At 34.4% G+C, this 27,178-nt stretch overlaps 1 protein-coding gene and 6 pseudogenes across 1 annotated transcript; 3 read left to right on the top strand and 4 right to left on the bottom strand.

Annotated features, from left to right (window-relative positions):
• Positions 1-1,429: 1,429 nt before the first annotated feature.
• LOC145588273 (translationally-controlled tumor protein homolog pseudogene) lies at positions 1,430-2,576 on the top strand (annotated as a pseudogene).
• A 903-nt stretch (positions 2,577-3,479) lies between these two features.
• Positions 3,480-5,425, bottom strand: LOC145588263 (pentatricopeptide repeat-containing protein At4g16835, mitochondrial pseudogene; annotated as a pseudogene).
• A 1,718-nt stretch (positions 5,426-7,143) lies between these two features.
• Positions 7,144-7,781, top strand: LOC145588252 (translationally-controlled tumor protein homolog pseudogene; annotated as a pseudogene).
• A 1,516-nt stretch (positions 7,782-9,297) lies between these two features.
• Positions 9,298-13,301, bottom strand: LOC145576029 (pentatricopeptide repeat-containing protein At2g29760, chloroplastic-like; annotated as a pseudogene).
• Positions 13,302-18,454: 5,153 nt separating this feature from the next.
• On the top strand, positions 18,455-20,380 carry LOC145588242 (translationally-controlled tumor protein homolog pseudogene; annotated as a pseudogene).
• Positions 20,381-21,283: 903 nt separating this feature from the next.
• LOC145588232 (pentatricopeptide repeat-containing protein At4g16835, mitochondrial pseudogene) lies at positions 21,284-23,248 on the bottom strand (annotated as a pseudogene).
• LOC145588222 (pentatricopeptide repeat-containing protein At2g29760, chloroplastic-like) lies at positions 22,728-26,340 on the bottom strand. The gene is made up of 3 exons (XM_081644874.1): positions 26,213-26,340; positions 23,615-25,586; positions 22,728-22,858 (listed from the first exon to the last, which is right to left on the bottom strand). Exon 2 carries the CDS (start codon positions 25,505-25,507, stop codon positions 23,696-23,698), a length of 1,812 nt encoding a protein of 603 aa, XP_081501000.1. The 5' UTR covers positions 25,508-25,586; positions 26,213-26,340; the 3' UTR covers positions 22,728-22,858; positions 23,615-23,695.
• Positions 26,341-27,178: the final 838 nt, after the last annotated feature.

Raw genomic sequence — 27,178 nt, 5'->3', positions numbered from 1 at the left:
AAGAAAGAAACAAAATGCATCATAATCAGCAGTAGATTATATTGAGAATTCGAACATAATCTATGTGAAACTAGAGCACAAATTAATTTAATTGGAGGACTACTCCATATTTACTAAAAACTAATCAATTTTCTAGTTACATTTATATCAAACTTCGCAGGAAAAGTATAGGTAGGGAATATTTCTATCATTTCAACCTACCTAACCATCTAATCACATAAGATAAATAATTAGGTAGATTATAGCGTTAAAAGTATAGGTAGGGAATATTTGTTTCCTAATAAAACGCACCTAATAAAGGAAATAATAAAATAAAATAAAAAATTAAAACAATATTATTCATCTTCAACCTTAACATTTAACAATGGCGGATTGCTATTCAAAATAATAATAATAATAATAATAATAATAATAATAATAATAAACCAATTGCGGATGAATTTTGAAATTGTATCTTCCAATGAAAAAAAGTAATTATTTTCCAATCAAGAACCGAGAAAAACGTATGATCAATTTCATTTAATTTGTTCACTTATATCAAACTCCATGAATTATATTTTTGTATGTACTCATTAGATTTGGGGAAGAAAGAAATAAGACACGGAGTGTACACAGTAGCTTTTTATTGCCCATGTTTTGGAGATTTTCATTTTTATAATTTTTTGTTCCTTTTTTATTCTTCGAGAACTTCAAGTTTCGATCAATAATGGCTGTCATTGTTTAATGTTTTTTGCATGTCATGAATGTCATCGTTTTTCTAATATTTTTCACTATTGATTATATGATTATCAATTTAATTATGAAATTAAATAAAATACAAGAATTTAATAATATGAACAAAAAAAAATTTTGAAAAAATAAATTTAACCAAACTAGAGTTAATGTCTTGATGATTAAACTTGATCACTGTGTAATGACTTGATGACTAGACTTGATGACTGTGTAATGACTTGATGACTAATGACTTGATGACTAGACTTGATGACTGTGTAATGACTTGATGACTAATGACTTGATGACTAGACTTGATGACTGTGTAATGACTTGATGACTAGACTTGATGACTGTGTTAATGACGTGATGACTAGACTTGATGACTATTTTGTTGAGTTATCGAATTGAACGGCTAGGATTAGTCTATTAAAAAATAAACGGATGAGATTTAATCTCTTACCGTAGTTGTCCATAGTCGTCCGTAGTCGACCGTAGTCGACGATTACGATAGAAGCTTCGTGTAGTGTAGACGAGTTTAACTCTATACAGAGTATTAAACACTGCGTGCTCAACAATATAGAATTCCAATTCACACTATTCTAATTTTAAAAAATAGAAAATATATCCAAAAATAAAAGTTACAGTGTATGAAGTTTAGAAAATAAAATAAACAATGTCAGCTATAATCAATTACTGTATTTGTTAAAGTGTTAGGAGTAAAAGATATACATTAGTGGATGGATGTATATATTTAAGGAATAACATTAGCAATGTCAATTATTGGATAATTAAACTTCTAAAAAATTTGAGAGTGCTTTAATTTTATCGGATTATCATAAATCCAATGGGAGAAATTTTAAAGCGGTGATAATTTGCTGTAATTAGGAAATCACATATCTTGTATGCTACATCACCTTTGTTAGCTTTCCTTAATTTTTTTTTTTTTTTTTTTTTTTTTTTTTCAGTCAATCCGATTAATTTTTGGAAAAAAGAGTTTCCATAATTTTGCAAAGTTTGTAACTCTCTAGAATTAGGTTACTTTAAGGCGGTTTAAGTTACTCTATATATACCCATAACACAATACACTAATGCCAACAAAAAATACACAAGAAAATAAAAAACATATTAGATTGATTCTTATTCTTAGCAAGTTAGAAGAGAAGAAGAAGAAAAAAAGAGTCTAGAACAATGATCGTGTACGAGGATATCATTAGCGGAGACGAGCTATTGTCCGACTCGTACCGGTGCAGCGAACTCTTCAATGGGTGTCTATGGGAGGTAGAAGGGAAGTGGGTTGTGAAAGGCGGTCACATTGATATCGACATTGGTGCCAACCCTTCAGGCGAAGGAGGAGATGATGAAGAAGTTGTTGATGATGAGGAGGCTGTCAAGGTTGTCGACATTGTCGACAACTTTAGGCTGCAAGAGCAACCTGCCTATGATAAGAAACAGTTTATTGCATGGGTTAAGAGGTACATCAAGAACTTGACTGCCAAGTTGGAGGGTGATAATGCTGATGAGTTCAAGAAGAACGTCGAGGCAGCAACAAAGTTTCTGATGTCGAAGCTCAGTGATCTTCAGTTTTTCGTGGGTGAGAGTATGCACGATGATGGTGCTACGGTCATGGCTTACTACAAGGATGGTGCTACTGAACCGACTTTCTTGTACTTCGCTCATGGTTTGAAGGGAGTCAAGCATTGAAGGGTGCAAGTATGCTGAGGGACTAATACACAAGTAGTAGTGTTTGCTATGATTCTAGTCTTTTAGATTTGGTTATTCTGTTGTTTAAGTTTTTTTCCTGCATAAATTTGGTTAACTTTTGGTATGTACTCCATATTAAATTTCCTAAACGTAATATAATTCTTACTTTCTAAGCATATATTGAAATTATGTTATTTTGCTAATATCATGTACAATCAGTACCAAAATGCCCTAATTGAACCATAAGGAAATAACAATTACTAAAATTTGAGGAATTTGGCGAATTCTGGGTTTAGTTGCACCAAATTTGGACTTCTTTTGGTTGTTTGGTCTTGGGGTATAATTCTCGTGTATACTTGGGATTTTGTTCAATTGTAGCATAGTTGTCTACCTCTTGTTAAGGACAGCATATGGAAACTGTCTCTGCTTATTATATTGCCGTCAATTTTGACTTGGGTTTTTTTTTTTAAGTTCCTATTAGTATGTCTTCTTTAGTTCGGTTTGCGTTTTTCGATGCTCTAGAAACTGGTTTCGTATAGGATAATATGCAAATGCTTGAGATGTCTTAGGAATGTAGGAGGTTTATGGTTTTGTTCGTTTTGGACACCCCCACATCACACTCTATTGTGGGAGGTCGGATTGGTGGAGGGAGCTTATAGGTAATCTGTTCAATAAAGCAATCTTTACTATGAACTCAAGTTTTGTACATTTATTGTTTCACAATATTGGATTTGTTTGTTGCCTTTACAGGCCATGTTATTATTGGTGTCCTTGTTGATCTGTGGAGGCCTGGGGATGTTTAATACACTTATCACTATAGAGTAAAGCATAGAGAAGCAGACCTAATATGCTCCTCCAATCTCATATTAGTTCATTTGTTATGTCTTCCGAGTATTAAAGGGATGGAACTCATGATGAAGCAAAGCTAAACAAACTCAAAATCTATCAAAAGATTCATAATGTATGTGTTCTCTTTTAATAGATCATAAGAAAAAGGTGTATATGATGGAGAAGTTTAAGCAAAACTCTTGAATGCCTTGCTCTAATCATTAGAATCATGCATATAGAAAATGACTTAGTATAAGAATTATGATCCATATAAGATGATACATAACACAACCTATTTATCTAGACATCTAGTGTTTTCTGTTTCATTATCATCCTCACCAGTCACCAGTAATCATTACAAGAGCAGCTCCCATCTTTGAAATGGTGAAACCTTGTACTGTCTCTTACAATTATTTCCCTCTCTTCAATGGCTGATATGAACTTCAAAGCTCGATGACAATCTCCACATACTCTCAGATTTTTAAAAACACGAATAGGCAAGCCTTTGGGCACCTTCATCAATCCATACGTGACTGCCAATTTCTCGCCGTGCCATAACAGCAGTTTTTGCTTCTGCTCCTCACCAACATCATGCAGTGCAAATTCAAGATCAGGTACATATCCAGCCAACTTCATTTTTATCTCAAGCTCACCGAGCTTTTCATGAATTGCGGGCAATTCTGGGTGTACTCTATCACTTGACCTAAACTCATGAACTGTGTTCTTTATCTCGATCCAACTGTAACCTGGAATTTTCACCACATTATTTTTCTTCATGGACTTCCAAACCCTAGAAACATTGTCCCAACTCTTATTAACAGCGTAAACATTAGCTAGTTGGACATATGCTGCTGCATTTGTTGGATCAACCTGAAGCAAGTTGTTAGCAGCAAACTCAGCTGATTCTATATTCTTATGGATTCTAGCAGCTCCCAAGAGGCTCTCAAATATTGCAGCATGTGGTTTGAAGGGCATTTGCTTTATTAAGTCGGTAGCTTCTTTAAGCTTACCAGCACGGCCTAGGAGGTCTACTATGCAAATGTAGTGCTCTCGTTTAGCCTTAACCCCATAATCCTTCTGCATTGAATCAAAATAGTGCATCCCGAGATCTACTAGTCCAACATGATTACAAGCTGATAAAACTGCAACAAAAGTGATCCAATCTGGCTTTACTTTCTTGGTTTTCATCTCATCGAACAGAGCAAGGGCTCTCTGACTTAATCCATGAGTAGCATACCCTGAAATCATGGCATTCCAAGTAACCATGTCTTTCCTAGGCATCTCTAAGAACAATTTCCATGCATCCTCTAAAACTCCACATTTGCTATACATACTCAACACTGATGTCCCAACTGTCATATCCTTATACAACGGAGACTTGTACACAAATTGATGAATTTGCTTCCCTAAGAACAATGCTGATAAATTGCTACAACCCAACAGAGCAATAGTCAGGGTTAACGGAGTTGGCTCGACCCTAGATTCTACCATCATCTTAAAGAGATTAATTGCATCTTCTGCTCGAGAATTGTCAACATAACCAGCTATCATAGCATTACATGTTACTGAACTCTTCATATCCATTTCCTCATACATTTTTTCAGCCATCTCAATCTTGCCAATTCTCATATACCCACTTATCAATGCAGTCAGAGCAACCACACTCTTAAATGGATCTATCCTAAACAACCGAACAGCCGTATCCAAATCCCCACTCTCTGCATAACCCGATATCATTACATTCCACGACACGCTATTCCTCTCCGGCATTGCTGAAAACAGCCTTTTTGCTTCTTTCATCATCCCATTTTCTGCAAAACCCGAAACCATAGTATTCCAAGAAGCAATATCCTTAATAGGCATTTTCTCAAAAAACAACTTAGCACCATCAACATCTGAATTACGCAAATAACAGGACAACATTGTATTAAAGGAGAAAATATCTGGTTCGGGAATTTCATCAAACAGTTGGCGGGCTTCTGCTAGCGTGCCGGGTTTTCGAGAATACCCAGCTAACAATGAATTCCAAGTAACGGTATTCTTAACAGGCATAGTATTAAACAAACTAAGAGCTGAAGCTAAATCAGCTGATCTAATATATCTTGTAATCATTTTATTACAAGAAATGATATCATAGTATTGCCCATTATCATGAGAAAGATTAGAATTTGATATATTTGATTTTATGTAATTGGGGTGAACCAAATTAGAGAAATTTAATGAATTTGGATGGAATTTAATGGGAATTTGATCTGGGTTTTTATCAATTTCTGGGTTTTGAGTTATTAAAGTTGAAAAGAAAGAATGTTCTTTGATGAGAGTGAAAGTCACATAGAAAAATTGGTAAGAATTTGGTTTTAGTGAGAGATTGTGCATGATGCATTTTTAGGAGATTATATGAAAAAAAAATAAAAAAAAAATAAAAAGTAAGATTAGAATTTGAGTTAGGATTTCAAAAAACTTGGAGAAAAATCTCAGAAAATTATTGAGGAATTAGAAAATTCAGTTGGAAGAAGGTGTTGGCGGGAAACGCACAACTTTTCGAGAAAGTTTAGGCCCTTTCGGTAAATTTCATGTTTTTGATGTTTATGTGTTGGCCTTCGGCATTTTAAGACATATTTGCGACTTGCCGCCTCACACGGGCAAACCGCTAGAGGTAAAGATGACATTGGGTTAGAATGGTTAGAGAGTAGAGACACGACACAATCTAATGCGGAAAAAAATGGCACGATTGCACAAGGATATATAGGTATAATATTTAATGTTACTGAGCATGTTGGGTCGTGGCCTCGTGGGTCAGGTTTGAGCCACTTTTTTTGTTGTTTATTTTTAAATGTATGATATGCCCTGATCCAACCATCTGAAATGATCTTCAAAGATGTTCAGTAAATTACTTGGAGTATACGTTTTGTATTTCAGGTTACTTAGAGTATACGTTTTGTATTTCAGGTTACTCGTATCTAAGAAACTTTTGATTTCGACACTTTATTTTTAATGAAAAATATGTAGTACATATTTATGTATTATCCTTCGTAATAAGTGGAGAAATACTTTATATACTTGTGCATAGGTGATCTACAAGACGGGCTTAAGTTAATTCAATTGTAAGACGATCAATTTGAGAGTAACTATATACTAGTATAACAATTTTACGTTAACTTTAATCCTTTTAAGGAACACTTTTAATTTGTAACGAGTTTGATTGTATTTTAATGTGTAATTTCTAATAAATACGTGCCGTGAAGGCTAATAGGATAAATCTAATGCATTATAAGTGTTTTTTAAGAGTAAAATTTATATTAGGAAAAGGGTAACTTTCGCAATAGGTAAGAGTAACTTTAAATACTTTTACGATAACTTTTATTTGTCCTACAATAAATTAATGAAAGTGCGCCTTAATACTTGTACAAAACACTGCTCAACCATATAGAATTCCTATACACACTATTTAAATAAATAAAATTAGAAAATATATCCAAAAAAAAAGAGTTACAAATTATAAAGTTTAGGAAATAAAATAAACAGTGCCAGCTATAATCAATAATTTTTTTTTGTTTTTGTTAAAGTGTTAAAAGATAAATGTATATAATTTAGGAAATAAAATTAGTACCGTCAATTATTGGATAATAATAAATTTCCAAAAATTTTGAGAGTGCTTTTATCCGATTATCAATCCAATGGGAGAAATTATAAGGCTGTGATAACTTGGTGTAATTAGGAAATTACATACCTTGTACTTTTGTATGTTACGTCACCTTAATTTGTTAAGTTTCCCTAAAACTCTCTTAACTCTCTTTTTATTTTTGAAAGGAAAGTTTCCTAAACTTTGCAAAAGTTGTAATCCTTATAGAATTAGGTTACTTTAAGGCGGTTTAAGTTACTCTATATATACCCATAACACAATACACTAATGCCAACAAAAAATACACAAGAAAATAAAAAACATATTAGATTGATTCTTATTCTTAGCAAGTTAGAAGAGAAGAAGAAGAAAAAAAGAGTCTAGAACAATGATCGTGTACGAGGATATCATTAGCGGAGACGAGCTATTGTCCGACTCGTACCGGTGCAGCGAACTCTTCAATGGGTGTCTATGGGAGGCAGAAGGGAAGTGGGTTGTGAAAGGCGGTCACATTGATATCGACATTGGTGCCAACCCTTCAGGCGAAGGAGGAGATGATGAAGAAGTTGTTGATGATGAGGAGGCTGTCAAGGTTGTCGACATTGTCGACAACTTTAGGCTGCAAGAGCAACCTGCCTATGATAAGAAACAGTTTATTGCATGGGTTAAGAGGTACATCAAGAACTTGACTGCCAAGTTGGAGGGTGATAATGCTGATGAGTTCAAGAAGAACGTCGAGGCAGCAACAAAGTTTCTGATGTCGAAGCTCAGTGATCTTCAGTTTTTCGTGGGTGAGAGTATGCACGATGATGGTGCTACGGTCATGGCTTACTACAAGGATGGTGCTACTGAACCGACTTTCTTGTACTTCGCTCATGGTTTGAAGGGAGTCAAGCATTGAAGGGTGCAAGTGCTAAGGGACTAATACACAAGTAGTAGTGTTTGCTATGATTCTAGTCTTTTAGATTTGGTTATTCTGTTGTTTAAGTTTTTTTCCTGCATTAATTTGGTTAAATTTTGTTATGTACTCCATATTAAATTTCCTAAACGCAATATAATTCTTACTTTCTTAGCATATATTGAAATTATGTTATTTTGCTAATATCATATACAATCAGTACCAAAATACCCTAATTGAACCATTAGGAAATACTCACAATTACTAAAATTTGAGGAATTTGGCGAATTCTGGGTTTAGTTGCACCAAATTTCTCAGAAGAGCAGGAAAAGAGACCACAAGATTTCAAAAGATGAAGATTAAATTATAATTTGACTTATATATCTGATTCGTGATACAAATTTGAACCAATTTATAGTTTTATACAGGTCCGGGCCACATTAATATATGATTAAAGTATATATGTTTATCTTCCAATAATCTTCCTTGTTAAAACGAATTGAGGGGGTCTTTGGCCCTTACTGACCACACCAGAGAGGCGAGAAGACCTTAAGAGCAGTCAATCAACTCCCGTGCTGTGATACACACCTGAATAGAATACCGCGAGAGAGGGTCAGTTCTGTTATACACACCTGAATGGATGTTAATGTGTAACACTAGGACTAGACTAAAGTCAACGCCATAATAATATGTACAAACTTTCTGCCCCTAGGTCCTAGAGAATAACAAGACAATGGCAATAGGGAAAAAATGGTTCAATGTATCATTATGTCATAAAAAATGAGCAAAGTGTTGTAAGCATAAAGTTTAGATACCAGATTATTTGATGAAAGAGTATCCCTTACAAATTTTGTTTACATCTCTCCAATTTCATTGATATTACTGTCATGGTGGCAGTTTCAGGGTATTCCTGAAAGAAATTCAAGAAGCTCACATTTCTCTGCATCTGCAAATTGTCGAATGCAACATTAGGGTGGACTTATGACAACAAATATCAAACTCTTTGCTAATAATCAGGAGTGAGACAGTTGTCTTTGACAGTTCAAAGTGAACAATTACACAAATAATAATGCATGCTCCAAATGGGTTATGATACAAAGAAAAAGAAAAGTTGGGTGTGAGGTAAGTAAGAGAAACGGACAGACAAACCAGAAAGGTAATGAAGAAGGGAATACTTCCATATTTTGTGATTCCATGACAATCAGGAATAAATATAAAGAAATTACATGATATTGTGGAGACAAAATGAAAACAGATTGAACAAAAACGTTTATAAAGGACAAGAGACCACAACTTAAGCTTTTTCCCCACTCTTTTTTAACCATAATGAATCCAGAGACCATCACCCTGTAAAATATTTCTTCTGAAATCTACTGTCTTTCCATTTAAAAATCTTTCCTATTATACTGTCATGTCATGGGTATTGCTTCTAAATTTTCACATTAAGCTTATACAAAACAAAGGCCAAGCTAACATTTAAAACATATCACAGATACATATATAACTCTCGCATGTAGTAGCATAGTTGATAAACTGCAACAACAAGCTGCAATAAAAGAGTAAGACACTAAAGGTCTGGACAGTGAATCCAGTAATGAAATTCCTGTGCCTGCTTCAAAGAACCTTTGTTCAAAATACAATATCCACACACCAAAGAAGAGAGGACAAGGGAGGTGCATTCAGTTTGGGATAACTTTCTTGTTAGTCATTTGAAAGCCGGTATTGTGGATATTTGATATGCAAATCTTGGCACAAGATAGGAACAGTTTCTAAGCAAGAGAAACAAGACCACAACAAAGCAAGGTACATATTATGGGGAAAGAATAGTAGATACCTCTACATTAGTTGGATATATTGCGCAAATTTTACGGCATATGTCAAGCATCTCAATACGGCAAAGCTCATGAATTATCAGCTAACTCGGCAACTTCATTTCCTTCAACAGCCAACCCAACATGCCATCGATGCTTGCAACATCATGATGTGAACAGGGTCCAGCCAAAAATTCATGGACAAGCCCATCAATGCAAATCCAGCTACAGCCTCGGTGCTTTTTCACCCTCTGCTCCTTCATCAACCGCCTTAGGCCTGAAACTTCACTCCATTCATGATCATGAACCAAAGAATTAGATAGCATGACATAGCCAGCAGAATTTTGAGGATCAACTTTAATTAGTTTTCTGGACATGTCTTGAGTAAGTTTTCCCTTAAAATGAAGCAGGCAACCTCCAAGCAAGGCACCTCAAACAAAATTATTAGGTTTAAAGGGCATGGATTTGGCAACATCAAGGGCTTCTTCAATATGACCAACTTGAGCCAGGAGGTCAATATAGCAAGCATAGTGTTCCAATTGAGGTGAGATAGAAAATCTTATTTTCATATCTGGAAAAATTTGGCGCCCTACCTCTAACAACCCTGAGTGACAACATGCACATAAGACACTAGTAAATGTTCCACTATTGGGACTGTAGGGAATAGTTTCAAGCCTTTAAAATCCCACTAGCTTGAACCCCACTGTGATCATACACTAAAGTACGGTAGCGTCCAAAAGGGAAGAAGATAGAGCAAAAGAGTCGCCAACAAGTTCTTAAGGAACTTGTAAACCGTTCATAAGGTCATGAACCAAAATAGGGTTCGGGGATGATGGTACAAATCCAACCTAAAAGAGATTGAACCTGCCCTAATAATAGGCCTCTACTTTATTCTGCTCGTATTCATGTGCGCTTTCTGATTAACATGCAATCAATAGGTTAACCCTAAACCTGTTTAATCTATGTTGGTTGAATTTAATGCACAAATAAACTATTATTGGCGATCACTTGAAATTATAATCACAATTAACCCTAAACAAGATTATTAAATATCTTATTAAGTGTGATTGCAAGTACCAAATTCCCTTTAAGCATGCATAAAAGGTGATCAAGCAATAACAAATAAAATAATACATATCAAGCAACATAATAAATAATAATCATGAATAAAATAATCATCATTAAAATAATAATAAAATAATCATAATCACCATAAAAATAATGATAATTATAATCATGTTAAAGCATAATAAACATAGCAAGATCCTAGGCATGATACTAACAAGATTAATAACAAATCCTAGCATGTCACTAAGCAATAAAAATCAAAGCTTTAGCCCTAACATGATACTAACATGAATTAATATTAGGAAGAACATAGGAAGCATCACAAGAATCATATTTAATATTAAAGTTACCCTAGACATGATACTAGGAATTAAAATAACAATCTAAGCATGATTTCTACATCATAATATCAATTAAACCATTAAAGTACTTACTTGGATGCCTCGTACCTCTTTCTAATAACAAAATACACACGTTAGTAACTTCAAGGAAAATAATAAATCAAACAATTAAATTAAATAATTGAAAGAGAGATTTGGGACCAAACCCTCAGAAATTAAAACCTTTCACGTCTAGGGCGAAGGCAACTTCGAATATGGCTAGGTGTATCAAGATCTTGTGAATGCAGAATTTTGTATTAAAAAAGCAAGAAGGAATCTTTATTCTAAAGAATTAAAGAAAGAAGAATGCTAAAGAATGAATTAAAAGAATTGATGAATGATTGAATGAATGAAAAGAATTGATGCTTGTTGATGAATGAAAACGGAGTTTTTGATACGATATTTATAGAGAAAATCATCCAAAAAAGATAATTTAACAAAACAGAGTCTGAAGATCGAAAAACAACCTTGGCGCCAGGACCAGTGGCTAGCGCCTGGCGCCAATCCTGGTTCAGGCGCCAGGGTTGGACGCCAAACTGATTTTTAACGCGTTTTCGAAAATCTGATAAATTTCCTGTACTGGAAGATAAAATAATATAATTCCAATCGAAAATGCTATTTGATCTTGATTAAAACTCTGAAGAGTCCTAATTGAATTAGGAATGAAAAGAACCTTCTAGAATGTTCTAGAAGACTAAAACCATTCCTAATTACATTAGGAATGATAAATTATATTAGGCCCTCCCCTAGATCATTAGGCCGTACTTAAAGCTCAAACCGGGCCCAGTTTAGTAAATTGGCCATAACTTCCTCAATATTCATCGAAATTGGGCTTACAATATATCGTTGGAAAGGTCTTTGCAAACCCCATCCAACTACACCACTATTGGACCCGCATCATGGACCAACCAAACTGGATTGGCTGTTTTCTTAAAATAAAGTTTTCAAAAACAGGAAGAAGAGAAAAGAAATAAAACTTTCCGCAACACTAGACCTTTCCACACTTTCGTTTCATTCAATTATGATTCGACGTGAAAGGCACTCATCACCGGGTTTGGTTTTGGGGAGACACAAATGGGTGTCTACAGGGACGGGAGCCCACTGATCAGCATTTCATTGAAAAGGGTTAATGCTTCTTGTCCTTCGCCATTCACAGCCAGACCCATAATCATGACACTATACGATATAACATCCTTTGAAAGCAAAGACTGAAAAACCTTTTTTGCTCTGCTCAGATCACCACATTTACAATACATGTCAACCATAGCAGTCGCTAAGAATGAGTTCGTGCACAGCACACTTTGCCGTCCTCGTGACTTCATGTACTCATGGACCCAAATACCAAGATCAATATCACCTACTTGAGAACAAGCAGAGAGGACGCTTACCATTGTAACGTGGTTTGGATTTGCATAAGGGTTATCTATCATCACCCTGAAAAGACTCAATGCTTCCAGGGCACAACCATTTTGAACATAGGCACCAATAATAGCATTCCACGCTACCACACTTCTTTTACCATTATCACCAATTCTATCAAAAGCTTCCTTGCTTTTATCCACATTCCCCCATTTTCCATGCAAATAAGTAAGCACCATGTTGACCGAATCACCAGTGGAGCTAACAGTGCCATAGTCCTTTACAGTATCTGTACATTTATCTATCCAGTTCTCCAGTTCACCAATATCAAGCTTTGCACATGCAGATAAAACACTGACCATGGTTTCATTTTCTGGGGTTATGTTTCCCTTAACCATCAAAAGAAACAGCTGCAAAGCTTTCTCAGATAGACCAGACTTATCATAAACATCAATTAAACAGGTCCAAGAGAACACCATACTTTTATCAGGCATTTCATCAAACACCTTGTGAGCTGATATAAAGTCTTTTAGACCCTTTGCATATGCAGCAACAAGGCCATTGCAAACCGCCGAATTACCCAAAAAAACCAGTTTTCATGATCTGGGTATGGAATTGATTTACATAGCACACATTGCCAGAATGGATGCAAGCTTTTAGGAGGAAATTAAAGAAAAAGTAAAATCATTCGGAAAAAGTGGCTGCTGTTTTAAACGTTTAAAGAAAGAAACAGTAAGGGAGGATTGGCTCTTTTCTTCAGACAAGATTCTGATTATGGCATTGAAAGGAAATATTGTTGGGGCTTGCAATTGTTCGAACACACTTAGGGCAGTCGGAAATGAGTAACGCCCAATAAGACGTGTTGCTATATGACTATGTTGATGGGCACCTAAACAGATAATTCGTTGATGTTCAGAAATTTACGCCGTGCAAATAAGCTGATGCCACAATTGAAAAAGCTAACTTATAGTTTCTTCTTTGATGTTCAGAGATTGCATAACATGATTTTCAGATAATAACCCAATAAAAATACCAAATTGAATCAACAAGCAATACACTCAGCAAGATGTAATATATTTATATTTCTGTAAAAACCTAAATACCTATTCAATCTAAATTCCATAATTTGATCTCAACCTTGTTAAAGAACAGCAAAAACCCTTAATTGAGAAACTGAAAGCCTAACCTAAATCAACCACAAAATTTAGCTCAATTTTCAATTCATAATCATAACAAGAGAAATATCAATGAATTGTTATTGCATTCTACTATGTGCAGAACTCAAGCAAAGCAGAAATCAGCAAGTAAAAACCCCAAATTTACAACATTATATAGTAATGATGAAATGATATTACTCTAATGAAGTTTTTAATGAAGGGCTTCATATTAAATCTATTGAAATTCATAAGCAGGCTAATAAAGGGGACAAATAATTAAAAAGTTCAAAAGAATTTTTGTTTTTTTAAAAAAAATTGAAAGTAAAAATTGGGAGAGTGAAGAACCTGAAGTCCTGAAGGAAGGAAGCAGTTGCAGTTGGAGAAGAACTGAAGAAGAATGATAGTGTGGAATGAGTCCAGAGGCAGCTTGAGGCGGGAGAAGTTAAGTGTAGTACTGTGTGGCAGGTAGAGCCGTAGAGCGGGTTGAGTTGTGTTACTTTCGTGTTAGAACTTTCAATACTAAGGGCCTGTTTCGATTGACTGAACTGAGCTGAACTGAACTGAACTGAACTGAGCTGAACTGAGCTGAACTGAATTGAACTGAGCTGAACTGAACTGAACTTATTAATTAGTGATTTTTAACTACGGATTAGTGATCTTTGATTATTTATTACTATACATATGTGTATATACAAATGTACATATTAAAATATTTACGAAAAATATACTATATAATTATAATTATAAAATGTATGGAAAATATATTATAAAATGTATGGAAAATATATTAAAAACTTGAAACCTCTAAACATTTTAAACACATATACTATTTAATTTAAAAATAAAATAGTATTAGGACAAAAGAACACAAAACACTTACATGTATCTAACCCATTTAAACAAATTTTAATTTGTGTAGTACTCTAATTTTCTCAATGAGATTAACATTAGAAATATGTATCAAAAAAATAGAACCATTTGAACAATGAATTGTATTATTATTATTATTGTTGTTGTTGTTGTTGTTGTTGTTGTTGTTGTTGTTGTTGTTGTTGTTGTTGTTGTTGTTGTTGTTGTTGTTGTTGTTGTTGTTGTTGTTGTTGTTGTTGTTGTTGTTGTTGTTGTTGTTGTTGTTGTTGTTGTTGTTGTTGTTGTTGTTGTTGTTGTTGTTGTTGTTGTTGTTGTTGTTGTTGTTGTTGTTGTTGTTGTTGTTGTTGTTGTTGTTGTTGTTGTTGTTGTTGTTGTTGTTGTTGTTGTTGTTGTTGTTGTTGTTGTTGTTGTTGTTGTTGTTGTTGTTGTTGTTGTTGTTGTTGTTGTTGTTGTTGTTGTTGTTGTTGTTGTTGTTGTTGTTGTTGTTGTTGTTGTTGTTGTTGTTGTTGTTGTTGTTGTTGTTGTTGTTGTTGTTGTTGTTGTTGTTGTTGTTGTTGTTGTTGTTGTTGTTGTTGTTGTTGTTGTTGTTGTTGTTGTTGTTGTTGTTGTTGTTGTTGTTGTTGTTGTTGTTGTTGTTGTTGTTGTTGTTGTTGTTGTTGTTGTTGTTGTTGTGTTGTTGTTGTTGTTGTTGTTGTTGTTGTTGTTGTTGTTGTTGTTGTTGTTGTTGTTGTTGTTGTTGTTGTTGTTGTTGTTGTTGATTATTATTATTATTATTATTTATTGATTATTATTATTAGTATTATTATTTCAATTATTATTGTTATTATTATTATTGTTATTATTATTATTATTATTATTATTATTATTATTATTATTATTATTATTATTATTGTTTTTGTTGTTGTTGTCGTTGTAATAAGAGCTTAAAAGAATGAAATTTGGCTTTATATCATTAGCAATATCATTAGACATAAATTAAGAGTTGAGCTGAACTGAATTGAACTGAACTGAGCTGAGCTGAGCTGAGCTGAACTGAACTGAACTGAATTTCAACGGAACAGAACAGGCCCTAACTCGACCCGTTTAACTATTCGTGTTATGTCGTGTCGACCCATTTAATTAACGGGTCAAATACTCTTAACCATCAACACTAATCCCTTTTTTTCGTGTCTGATTTGTGTTGTGTCAGATTTTACCACCTCTAAGTTCAAATAAGCAAATATTAGGTGAACTAACTCAAGGCCTAAACTACATTAGGGATGTCAGTGGGGCGGGTCAAGTAGGAGAGCCGCCCCAATGGGGCGGGGATTGGTCTCGATTTGGCGGGTGGTGGGGCGGGGATGGGGATAAAAACCATACCCGCCATGGGTGATGGGGCGGGGGTGGATTTTAAGTTGCACCCGCCCCATCCCCGCCCCGCCCCACCCGCCCCACTTCGTACCCGCCCCATCCCCACCTCATACCCACAACTATATATATTTTAAAGAAAAATTACATACTTTTATTCTATAAAATAATTACATAAAATACAATATTAATTATAATACTTTGTACGACAATTATATTACAACACAAAAATGTGTATAGAATGTTTTATTTTATAATTCGTATTAATTATGTAAGATTGTGTATTTGAGATACAGATATTAGGTGGATCTTGGGTGGGGATTAGGCGGACCTTTGGTGGGGATTAGGTGGGGATGGATATCCAAGTGGGTGGGTGGGGTGGGGATGGTTTTGGAGTTTTACCCGGTGGGGCGGGGATGGGGATGAAAATTGGACCCGCCGCGGGGATGTGGATGGGGATGAGGATGAAAATATTAGGTGGGGATGGGGATGGGAAGGCCAACATCCGCCCCGCCCCGCCTCATTGACATCCCTAAACTACATATTTATTTGGTATCAAACTAAAGCTTACTAGGTACCTAACTATGTCAATTGTCAAATTTGAGAATAAGATTTGTATAGTTGGTATGACCCTATAAGGCCCTTCTTCTACCATTGTGAGAGGGGTTCAATTCTCAGGCATATTCTTAGGTGTAACCTCTTGCACCTAATGTAGGTGCAACAACATGAAACACAGGAATTTATGGATGAAACGCAGCCCAAACTCAAATCATACAAAATGTTTTTTCCCGCATTAGTTTGTTTCTTTTTTAAAATTTTTAGTTTCCTTCTTCCCAATTCTATATTTTCTATTTTCTTTCTTAATTCTCATCAAAATTTTCGATCATAAATTCCATTATAATTTTCTTTAACTCTGTTTTTTCTCCTTTTTTTTTTTTTCAAATGATTCATCAAATCCAACCACGAATGTTGTTGAAGATTGTTCTTGATCAAAAATTTGCAATAATGATGATATAATTACAATGATCTTCATCCCTTCGTCATTTTGTGAAATGATTTTGAGTTTCAGAGAACTAATGGAGAAGAAGGTGGGTTTTATTTTATTTTCTCTCTCCTCCTTTCTTTTTTTTTTTTTTTTTTTTTATATATATTTTTTGTTTTTATTCTTAATCAATCATAGATCAGTAATTATTTTATCTATGATGAGTCAGGATTAGATTTAAGATATATAATCAATTTTTTGAGTTGGAATAATTATAATCGAATATTTGTATAATTTATGTAAGAAAAATGAACATGTAATAATTTAAAATGAACATTTATTACAAAATGAACATTAGTACATGAAACATGAACATTTTACTACAAAAAAATGAACATTTTTATTATAAACAATGAATTTGAACTATTTGAATATGAAAATCATGTTCATTTTTAATATACTAATTGTTTATAACTTTGTTTATCATGTTCATTTTTGTACGTGTTCATTTTAGTTTTTTTAAAAGGTTTTATTCAATTATTGCAATTGTATTTTGTTAAATTTATATCAATTTGATATATGTATGAATTTCGATTTATTATGTGGTGATTTTGTAATGAATTTTGATCAATTCGATTAGGTTTGTGAACATGTAATTCATTTGAATTGAATTTAAGACCTTTAATTATGAACATAAGAAAATTGAAGAAATAAAAAATAAAATGATTATGAAAGATACACATTATAAGTATTAAAAAAAATATGAACATGCATTAAAAATATGAATATACACATATTAGAAATTGAATATACATATTCAAAATATGAACATATGCATTATTGGTTCATTTTTTGAATGCGCATGAACATAAGCATTTCAGAAGGTGAACATATAAATAAAAATTATGAATATATGGATTTCAGAATGTTTACATAAGCATTCAAATATATGAACATATGCATTGGTTCATTTTTGAATGCATATGAACATAATTAAGCATTTCAGAAGGTGAACATATACGTAAAAAATATGAACATATGGATTTAGAAAGTGAATATATGCATTTCAGAAAGTTTGTAAATGGATTCAAAATCTGAACATATGAACTTTAAAATGTGAACATAAGTATCCGTTTGGTTTCACTATTTTTTTTGACAATTCCAATAAAAAATTTCGAACAATTTCAAACAAAATTAAGTGATAATCATATAATTCAAACAAACTTAAGTGAAATTTACATAAAATTGTCTTTTTTTAGAGAAGATCCTTTTGATTTTGCATCTCTTCTTTAATGTCCATTGATGTTTTTGCAGTTTTTTAGTGAGAGAAAATGAAATAAAGGAGAGAGAAAGTGAAAAAGAGGGGAGAGAGAAAATCATATAGAAGAAGAGTTTTGAGTTTGAAAGTGACGTCCCATGTATTGGGTGTGAGTGAGTAATTGTAATTACCGTGTTTTTTTTTAGTTTTAGGGCCTTTTTTAATTGGGTTGTGTGTAATTGGGCTTTTGGGCTGCTGTTACACCTATCTAAGGTGCACCCTTGTGCACCTTAGACCAATTGCAATTCTCACCCTAACCAACTAAAATCTCCGATAATCCAATATACTTCATATTATACTAAAAATAATTAAGGCCCAAACTTCATTGATAAGTTAGGCCCAATCATTAAAGCAAATTGAGACCAAATTCTAGATAAAATTAGGAACAACAGAAAAAAGCTGTTCGAGAGAAAGGCTCTCTCAACTCTCAATTCTCAACTCCAAGTCAAGGTTAGTTACTTAGCTTAATTTTCCCTGAAATTAATTTTCATATATTTTTAATATAGTAATAAAGCATGGGTTTTGGCTTATTAATCTGTGTTATATATGTACTGTTTTAATTAATTGTTGTATTTTTGGAGTAATATTGTTGGTTTCTGAACTGGGGTTTAGTTATTTGTTCAGATAATTGAGGATTTAATTTGTTGAGATGATCATATGAATATATATATTTATGATTTTTACACAATTTGAAATGTTGATAATAATAAGCATGTCATAGCTGTTAACTTGTAATTTTTTGCTGACTAACCCTTTGGATGGTTTGATTTCCGGTGCTTTAATTTATATTAGGGTAACTTTCGTAGTACTTTTATAACTTTTATCCGTCTTATTAAATAAATTAATAAAAGCCCTTTCAAAAAAAAAAAAAAAAAAAAAAAAAAAAAGTGCGCCTTGATCAAGATTTTGTGTAGACGAGTTTTAACTTTATACAGAGTATTAAACACTACGTGCTCAACAATAATATAGAATTCCAATTCACACTATTCTAATTTTAAAAAATAGAAAATATATCCAAAAAAAAAGTTTTTTTGACAGGAAATAAAAAGTTACAGAGGATGAAATTTAGGAAATAAAATAAGCACTGCCAGCTATAATCAATTACTGTATTTGTTTGTTTCAAAAAAAAAAAAAAATAAATAAATAAATAAATTACTGTATTTGTTAAAGTGTTAGGAGTAAAAGATATACATTAGTGGATGGATGTATATATTTAAGGAATAACATTAGCAATGTCAATTATTGGATAATTAAACTTCTAAAAAATTTGAGAGTGCTTTAATTTTATCGGATTATCATAAATCCAATGGGAGAAATTTTAAAGCGGTGATAATTTGCTGTAATTAGGAAATCACATATCTTGTATGCTACATCACCTTTGTTAGCTTTCCTTAATTTTTTTTTTTTTTTTTTTTTTTTTTTTTTCAGTCAATCCGATTAATTTTTGGAAAAAAGAGTTTCCATAATTTTGCAAAGTTTGTAACTCTCTAGAATTAGGTTACTTTAAGGCGGTTTAAGTTACTCTATATATACCCATAACACAATACACTAATGCCAACAAAAAATACACAAGAAAATAAAAAACATATTAGATTGATTCTTATTCTTAGCAAGTTAGAAGAGAAGAAGAAGAAAAAAAGAGTCTAGAACAATGATCGTGTACGAGGATATCATTAGCGGAGACGAGCTATTGTCCGACTCGTACCGGTGCAGCGAACTCTTCAATGGGTGTCTATGGGAGGTAGAAGGGAAGTGGGTTGTGAAAGGCGGTCACATTGATATCGACATTGGTGCCAACCCTTCAGGCGAAGGAGGAGATGATGAAGAAGTTGTTGATGATGAGGAGGCTGTCAAGGTTGTCGACATTGTCGACAACTTTAGGCTGCAAGAGCAACCTGCCTATGATAAGAAACAGTTTATTGCATGGGTTAAGAGGTACATCAAGAACTTGACTGCCAAGTTGGAGGGTGATAATGCTGATGAGTTCAAGAAGAACGTCGAGGCAGCAACAAAGTTTCTGATGTCGAAGCTCAGTGATCTTCAGTTTTTCGTGGGTGAGAGTATGCACGATGATGGTGCTACGGTCATGGCTTACTACAAGGATGGTGCTACTGAACCGACTTTCTTGTACTTCGCTCATGGTTTGAAGGGAGTCAAGCATTGAAGGGTGCAAGTATGCTGAGGGACTAATACACAAGTAGTAGTGTTTGCTATGATTCTAGTCTTTTAGATTTGGTTATTCTGTTGTTTAAGTTTTTTTCCTGCATAAATTTGGTTAACTTTTGGTATGTACTCCATATTAAATTTCCTAAACGTAATATAATTCTTACTTTCTAAGCATATATTGAAATTATGTTATTTTGCTAATATCATGTACAATCAGTACCAAAATGCCCTAATTGAACCATAAGGAAATAACAATTACTAAAATTTGAGGAATTTGGCGAATTCTGGGTTTAGTTGCACCAAATTTGGACTTCTTTTGGTTGTTTGGTCTTGGGGTATAATTCTCGTGTATACTTGGGATTTTGTTCAATTGTAGCATAGTTGTCTACCTCTTGTTAAGGACAGCATATGGAAACTGTCTCTGCTTATTATATTGCCGTCAATTTTGACTTGGGTTTTTTTTTTTAAGTTCCTATTAGTATGTCTTCTTTAGTTCGGTTTGCGTTTTTCGATGCTCTAGAAACTGGTTTCGTATAGGATAATATGCAAATGCTTGAGATGTCTTAGGAATGTAGGAGGTTTATGGTTTTGTTCGTTTTGGACACCCCCACATCACACTCTATTGTGGGAGGTCGGATTGGTGGAGGGAGCTTATAGGTAATCTGTTCAATAAAGCAATCTTTACTATGAACTCAAGTTTTGTACATTTATTGTTTCACAATATTGGATTTGTTTGTTGCCTTTACAGGCCATGTTATTATTGGTGTCCTTGTTGATCTGTGGAGGCCTGGGGATGTTTAATACACTTATCACTATAGAGTAAAGCATAGAGAAGCAGACCTAATATGCTCCTCCAATCTCATATTAGTTCATTTGTTATGTCTTCCGAGTATTAAAGGGATGGAACTCATGATGAAGCAAAGCTAAACAAACTCAAAATCTATCAAAAGATTCATAATGTATGTGTTCTCTTTTAATAGATCATAAGAAAAAGGTGTATATGATGGAGAAGTTTAAGCAAAACTCTTGAATGCCTTGCTCTAATCATTAGAATCATGCATATAGAAAATGACTTAGTATAAGAATTATGATCCATATAAGATGATACATAACACAACCTATTTATCTAGACATCTAGTGTTTTCTGTTTCATTATCATCCTCACCAGTCACCAGTAATCATTACAAGAGCAGCTCCCATCTTTGAAATGGTGAAACCTTGTACTGTCTCTTACAATTATTTCCCTCTCTTCAATGGCTGATATGAACTTCAAAGCTCGATGACAATCTCCACATACTCTCAGATTTTTAAAAACACGAATAGGCAAGCCTTTGGGCACCTTCATCAATCCATACGTGACTGCCAATTTCTCGCCGTGCCATAACAGCAGTTTTTGCTTCTGCTCCTCACCAACATCATGCAGTGCAAATTCAAGATCAGGTACATATCCAGCCAACTTCATTTTTATCTCAAGCTCACCGAGCTTTTCATGAATTGCGGGCAATTCTGGGTGTACTCTATCACTTGACCTAAACTCATGAACTGTGTTCTTTATCTCGATCCAACTGTAACCTGGAATTTTCACCACATTATTTTTCTTCATGGACTTCCAAACCCTAGAAACATTGTCCCAACTCTTATTAACAGCGTAAACATTAGCTAGTTGGACATATGCTGCTGCATTTGTTGGATCAACCTGAAGCAAGTTGTTAGCAGCAAACTCAGCTGATTCTATATTCTTATGGATTCTAGCAGCTCCCAAGAGGCTCTCAAATATTGCAGCATGTGGTTTGAAGGGCATTTGCTTTATTAAGTCGGTAGCTTCTTTAAGCTTACCAGCACGGCCTAGGAGGTCTACTATGCAAATGTAGTGCTCTCGTTTAGCCTTAACCCCATAATCCTTCTGCATTGAATCAAAATAGTGCATCCCGAGATCTACTAGTCCAACATGATTACAAGCTGATAAAACTGCAACAAAAGTGATCCAATCTGGCTTTACTTTCTTGGTTTTCATCTCATCGAACAGAGCAAGGGCTCTCTGACTTAATCCATGAGTAGCATACCCTGAAATCATGGCATTCCAAGTAACCATGTCTTTCCTAGGCATCTCTAAGAACAATTTCCATGCATCCTCTAAAACTCCACATTTGCTATACATACTCAACACTGATGTCCCAACTGTCATATCCTTATACAACGGAGACTTGTACACAAATTGATGAATTTGCTTCCCTAAGAACAATGCTGATAAATTGCTACAACCCAACAGAGCAATAGTCAGGGTTAACGGAGTTGGCTCGACCCTAGATTCTACCATCATCTTAAAGAGATTAATTGCATCTTCTGCTCGAGAATTGTCAACATAACCAGCTATCATAGCATTACATGTTACTGAACTCTTCATATCCATTTCCTCATACATTTTTTCAGCCATCTCAATCTTGCCAATTCTCATATACCCACTTATCAATGCAGTCAGAGCAACCACACTCTTAAATGGATCTATCCTAAACAACCGAACAGCCGTATCCAAATCCCCACTCTCTGCATAACCCGATATCATTACATTCCACGACACGCTATTCCTCTCCGGCATTGCTGAAAACAGCCTTTTTGCTTCTTTCATCATCCCATTTTCTGCAAAACCCGAAACCATAGTATTCCAAGAAGCAATATCCTTAATAGGCATTTTCTCAAAAAACAACTTAGCACCATCAACATCTGAATTACGCAAATAACAGGACAACATTGTATTAAAGGAGAAAATATCTGGTTCGGGAATTTCATCAAACAGTTGGCGGGCTTCTGCTAGCGTGCCGGGTTTTCGAGAATACCCAGCTAACAATGAATTCCAAGTAACGGTATTCTTAACAGGCATAGTATTAAACAAACTAAGAGCTGAAGCTAAATCAGCTGATCTAATATATCTTGTAATCATTTTATTACAAGAAATGATATCATAGTATTGCCCATTATCATGAGAAAGATTAGAATTTGATATATTTGATTTTATGTAATTGGGGTGAACCAAATTAGAGAAATTTAATGAATTTGATATATAACTCTCGCATGTAGTAGCATAGTTGATAAACTGCAACAGCAAGCTGCAATAAAAGAGTAAGACACTAAAGGTCTGGACAATGAATCCAGTAATGAAATTCCTGTGCCTGCTTCAAAGAACCCTTTGTTCAAAATACAATATCCACACACCAAAGAAGAGAGGACAAGGGAGGTGCATTCAGTTTGGGATAACTTTCTTGTTAGTCATTTGAAAGCCGGTATTGTGGATATTTGATATGCAAATCTTGGCACAAGATAGGAACAGTTTCTAAGCAAGAGAAACAAGACCACAACAAAGCAAGGTACATATTATGGGGAAAGAATAGTAGATACCTCTACATTAGTTGGATATATTGCGCAAATTTTACGGCATATGTCAAGCATCTCAATACGGCAAAGCTCATGAATTATCAGCTAACTCGGCAACTTCATTTCCTTCAACAGCCAACCCAACATGCCATCGATGCTTGCAACATCATGATGTGAACAGGGTCCAGCCAAAAATTCATGGACAAGCCCATCAATGCAAATCCAGCTACAGCCTCGGTGCTTTTTCACCCTCTGCTCCTTCATCAACCGCCTTAGGCCTGAAACTTCACTCCATTCATGATCATGAGCCAAAGAATTAGATAGCATGACATAGCCAGCAGAATTTTGAGGATCAACTTCAATTAGTTTTCTGGACATGTCTTGAGTAAGTTTTCCCTTAAAATGAAGCAGGCAACCTCCAAGCAAGGCACCCCAAACAAAATTATTAGGTTTAAAGGGCATGGATTTGGCAACATCAAGGGCTTCTTCAATATGACCAACTCGAGCCAGGAGGTCAATATAGCAAGCATAGTGTTCCAATTGAGGTGAGATAGAAAATTTTATTTTCATATCTTGAAAAATTTGGCGCCCTACCTCTAACAACCCTGAGTGACAACATGCACATAAGACACTAAGAAATGTTCCACTATTGGGACGGAGCCCACTGATCAGCATTTCATTGAAAAGGGTTAATGATTCTTGTCCTTTGCCATTCACAGCCAGACCCATAATCATGACACTATACGATATAACATCCTTTGAAAGCAAAGACTGAAAAACCTTTTTTGCTCTGCTCAGATCACCACATTTACAATACATGTCAACCATAGCAGTCGCTAAGAATGAGTTCGTGCACAGCACACTTTGCCGTCCTCGTGACTTCATGTACTCATGGACCCAAATACCAAGATCAATATCACCTACTTGAGAACAAGCAGAGAGGACGCTTACCATTGTAACGTGGTTTGGATTTGCATAAGGGTTATCTATCATCACCCTGAAAAGACTCAATGCTTCCAGGGCACAACCATTTTGAACATAGGCACCAATAATAGCATTCCACGCTACCACACTTCTTTTACCATTATCACCAATTCTATCAAAAGCTTCCTTGCTTTTATCCACATTCCCCCATTTTCCATGCAAATAAGTAAGCACCATGTTGACCGAATCACCAGTGGAGCTAACAGTGCCATAGTCCTTTACAGTATCTGTACATTTGTCTATCCAGTTCTCCAGTTCACCAATATCAAGCTTTGCACATGCAGATAAAACACTGACCATGGTTTCATTTTCTGGGGTTATGTTTCCCTTAACCATCAAAAGAAACAGATGCAAAGCTTTCTCAGATAGACCAGACTTAGCATAAACATCAATTAAACAGGTCCAAGAGAACACCATACTTTTATCAGGCATTTCATCAAACACCTTGTGAGCTGATATAAAGTCTTTTAGACCCTTTGCATATGCAGCAACAAGGCCATTGCAAACTGCCGAATTACCCAAAAAACCAGTTTTCATGATCTGGGTATGGAATTGATTTACATAGCACACATTGCCAGAATGGATGCAAGCTTTTAGGAGGAAAGAAAAAGTAAAATCATTCGGAAAAAGTGGCTGCTGTTTTAAACGTTTAAAGAAAGAAACAGTAAGGGAGGATTGGCTCTTTTCTTCAGACAAGATTCTGATTATGGCATTGAAAGGAAATATTCTTGGGGCTTGCAATTGTTCGAACACACGCAAGGCAGTCGGAAATGAGTAACGCCCAATAAGACGTGTTGCTATATGACTATGTTGATGGGCACCTAAACAGATGATTCGGGCATGGATTTGGAGGAGGTGACATCGAGAGATATTATGCCCTTGCAGGAGGTTATACAATTCAAAGAAATCAGGTAAATTGGATTTCAAGTACATCAGTTTCTATTAATCCTGCTTGAACCAAATACCACGACGTAATCAACTTGATGCTTTTACAAAATTTGCTGATGTAAACCTGGATAGATATAATATAGGCAACTTGAGGTCAACTTGAGCACGACAGAAATTTACGCCGTGCAAATAAGCTGATGCCACAATTGAAAAAGCTAACTTATAGTTTCTTCTTTGATGTTCAGAGATTGCATAACATGATTGTCAGATAATAACCCAATAAAAATACCAAATTAAATCAACAAGCAATACACTCAGCAAGATGTAATATAATTTATATTTCTGTAAAAACCTAAATACCTATTCAATCTAAATTCCATAATTTGATCTCAACCTTGTTAAAAAACAGCAAAAACCCTTAATTGAGAAACTGAAAACCTAACCTAAATCACAAAATTCAGCTCAATTTTCAATTCATATTCATAACAAGAGAAATATCAATAAATTGTTATTGCATTCTACTATGTGCAGAAATCAAGCAATGCAAAAATCATCAAGCAAAAACCCCAAATTTACAACATTATACAGTAATGATGAAATGATATTACTCATTAAAGTTTTTAATGAGGGGCGTAATATTAAATCTATTGAAATTCATAAGCAGGCTGATAGAGGAAACAAATAATCAAAAAGTTCATTAGAATTTTTTTTTTTTTAAAAATTGAAAGTAAAATTGGGAAAGTGAAGAACCTGAAGTCCTGAAGGAAGGAAGCAGTTTCAGTTGGAGAAGAACTGAAGAAGAATGATAGTGTGGAATGAGTCCAGAGGCAGCTTGAGGCGGGAGAAGTTAAGTGTAGTACACTAGTACTGTGTAGTAGGTAGAGCCGTGGAGCGGGTTGAGTCGTGTTACTTTCGTGTTAGAACTTTCAATACTAACTCGACCCATTTAATTATTCGTGTTATGTCGTGTCGACTTATTTGATTAAATGGGTCAAAAACCCTCAACAGTTAATTCAGTTCAGTTCAGCTCCTAATTTCCTTCTCTTATAAAATATTCAGTTCAGTTCAGCTCATTTCAGTTCAATTTAGCTCAATTCAATTCAGCTGAGTTCAGTCAATGAGAACAGGCCCACCGATAATCAAATATACTTCATACGAAGTATTATACTACTCCGTAAAAAGAATTAAGGCCCAAACTTCATTGATAAGTTAGGCCCAATCATTAAAACAAATTGAGACCCAAATTCTAGATAAAATTAGGAACAACAGAAAAAAGCTGTTCGAGAGAAAGCCTCTCTCAACTCTCAAGTCTCAACTCCAAGTCAAGGTTAGTTACTTAGCTTAATTTTCCCTGAAATTAATTTTCATATATTTTTAATATAGTAATTAAGCATAGATTTTGGCTTATTAATATGTGTAATGTATGTGCTGTTTTAATTAATTGTTGTATTTTTGGAGTAATATTGTTGGTTTCTGAACTGGGGTTTAGTTGTTTTTTTTAGATAATTGAGGATTTAATTTGTTGAGATGATCATATGATGAATATATATGTTTATGATTTTTACAAAATTTGAAATGTTGATAATAATAAGCATGTCATAGCTGTAAACTTGTAATTTTGTGGAAGTTTATCTGATTTTTGTTTTTCCATCATAAACAAATTTTTTTGCTGACTAACCCTTTGGATGGTTTGATTTCCGGTGCTTTAATTCCGAA

This window comes from Chenopodium album, chromosome 2 (genome assembly GCF_948465745.1).
Source record: "Chenopodium album chromosome 2, dcCheAlbu1.1, whole genome shotgun sequence".
Classification (NCBI taxonomy): Eukaryota; Viridiplantae; Streptophyta; class Magnoliopsida; order Caryophyllales; family Amaranthaceae; genus Chenopodium; species Chenopodium album.
This window is presented reverse-complemented; position numbering and strand designations above follow the sequence as displayed.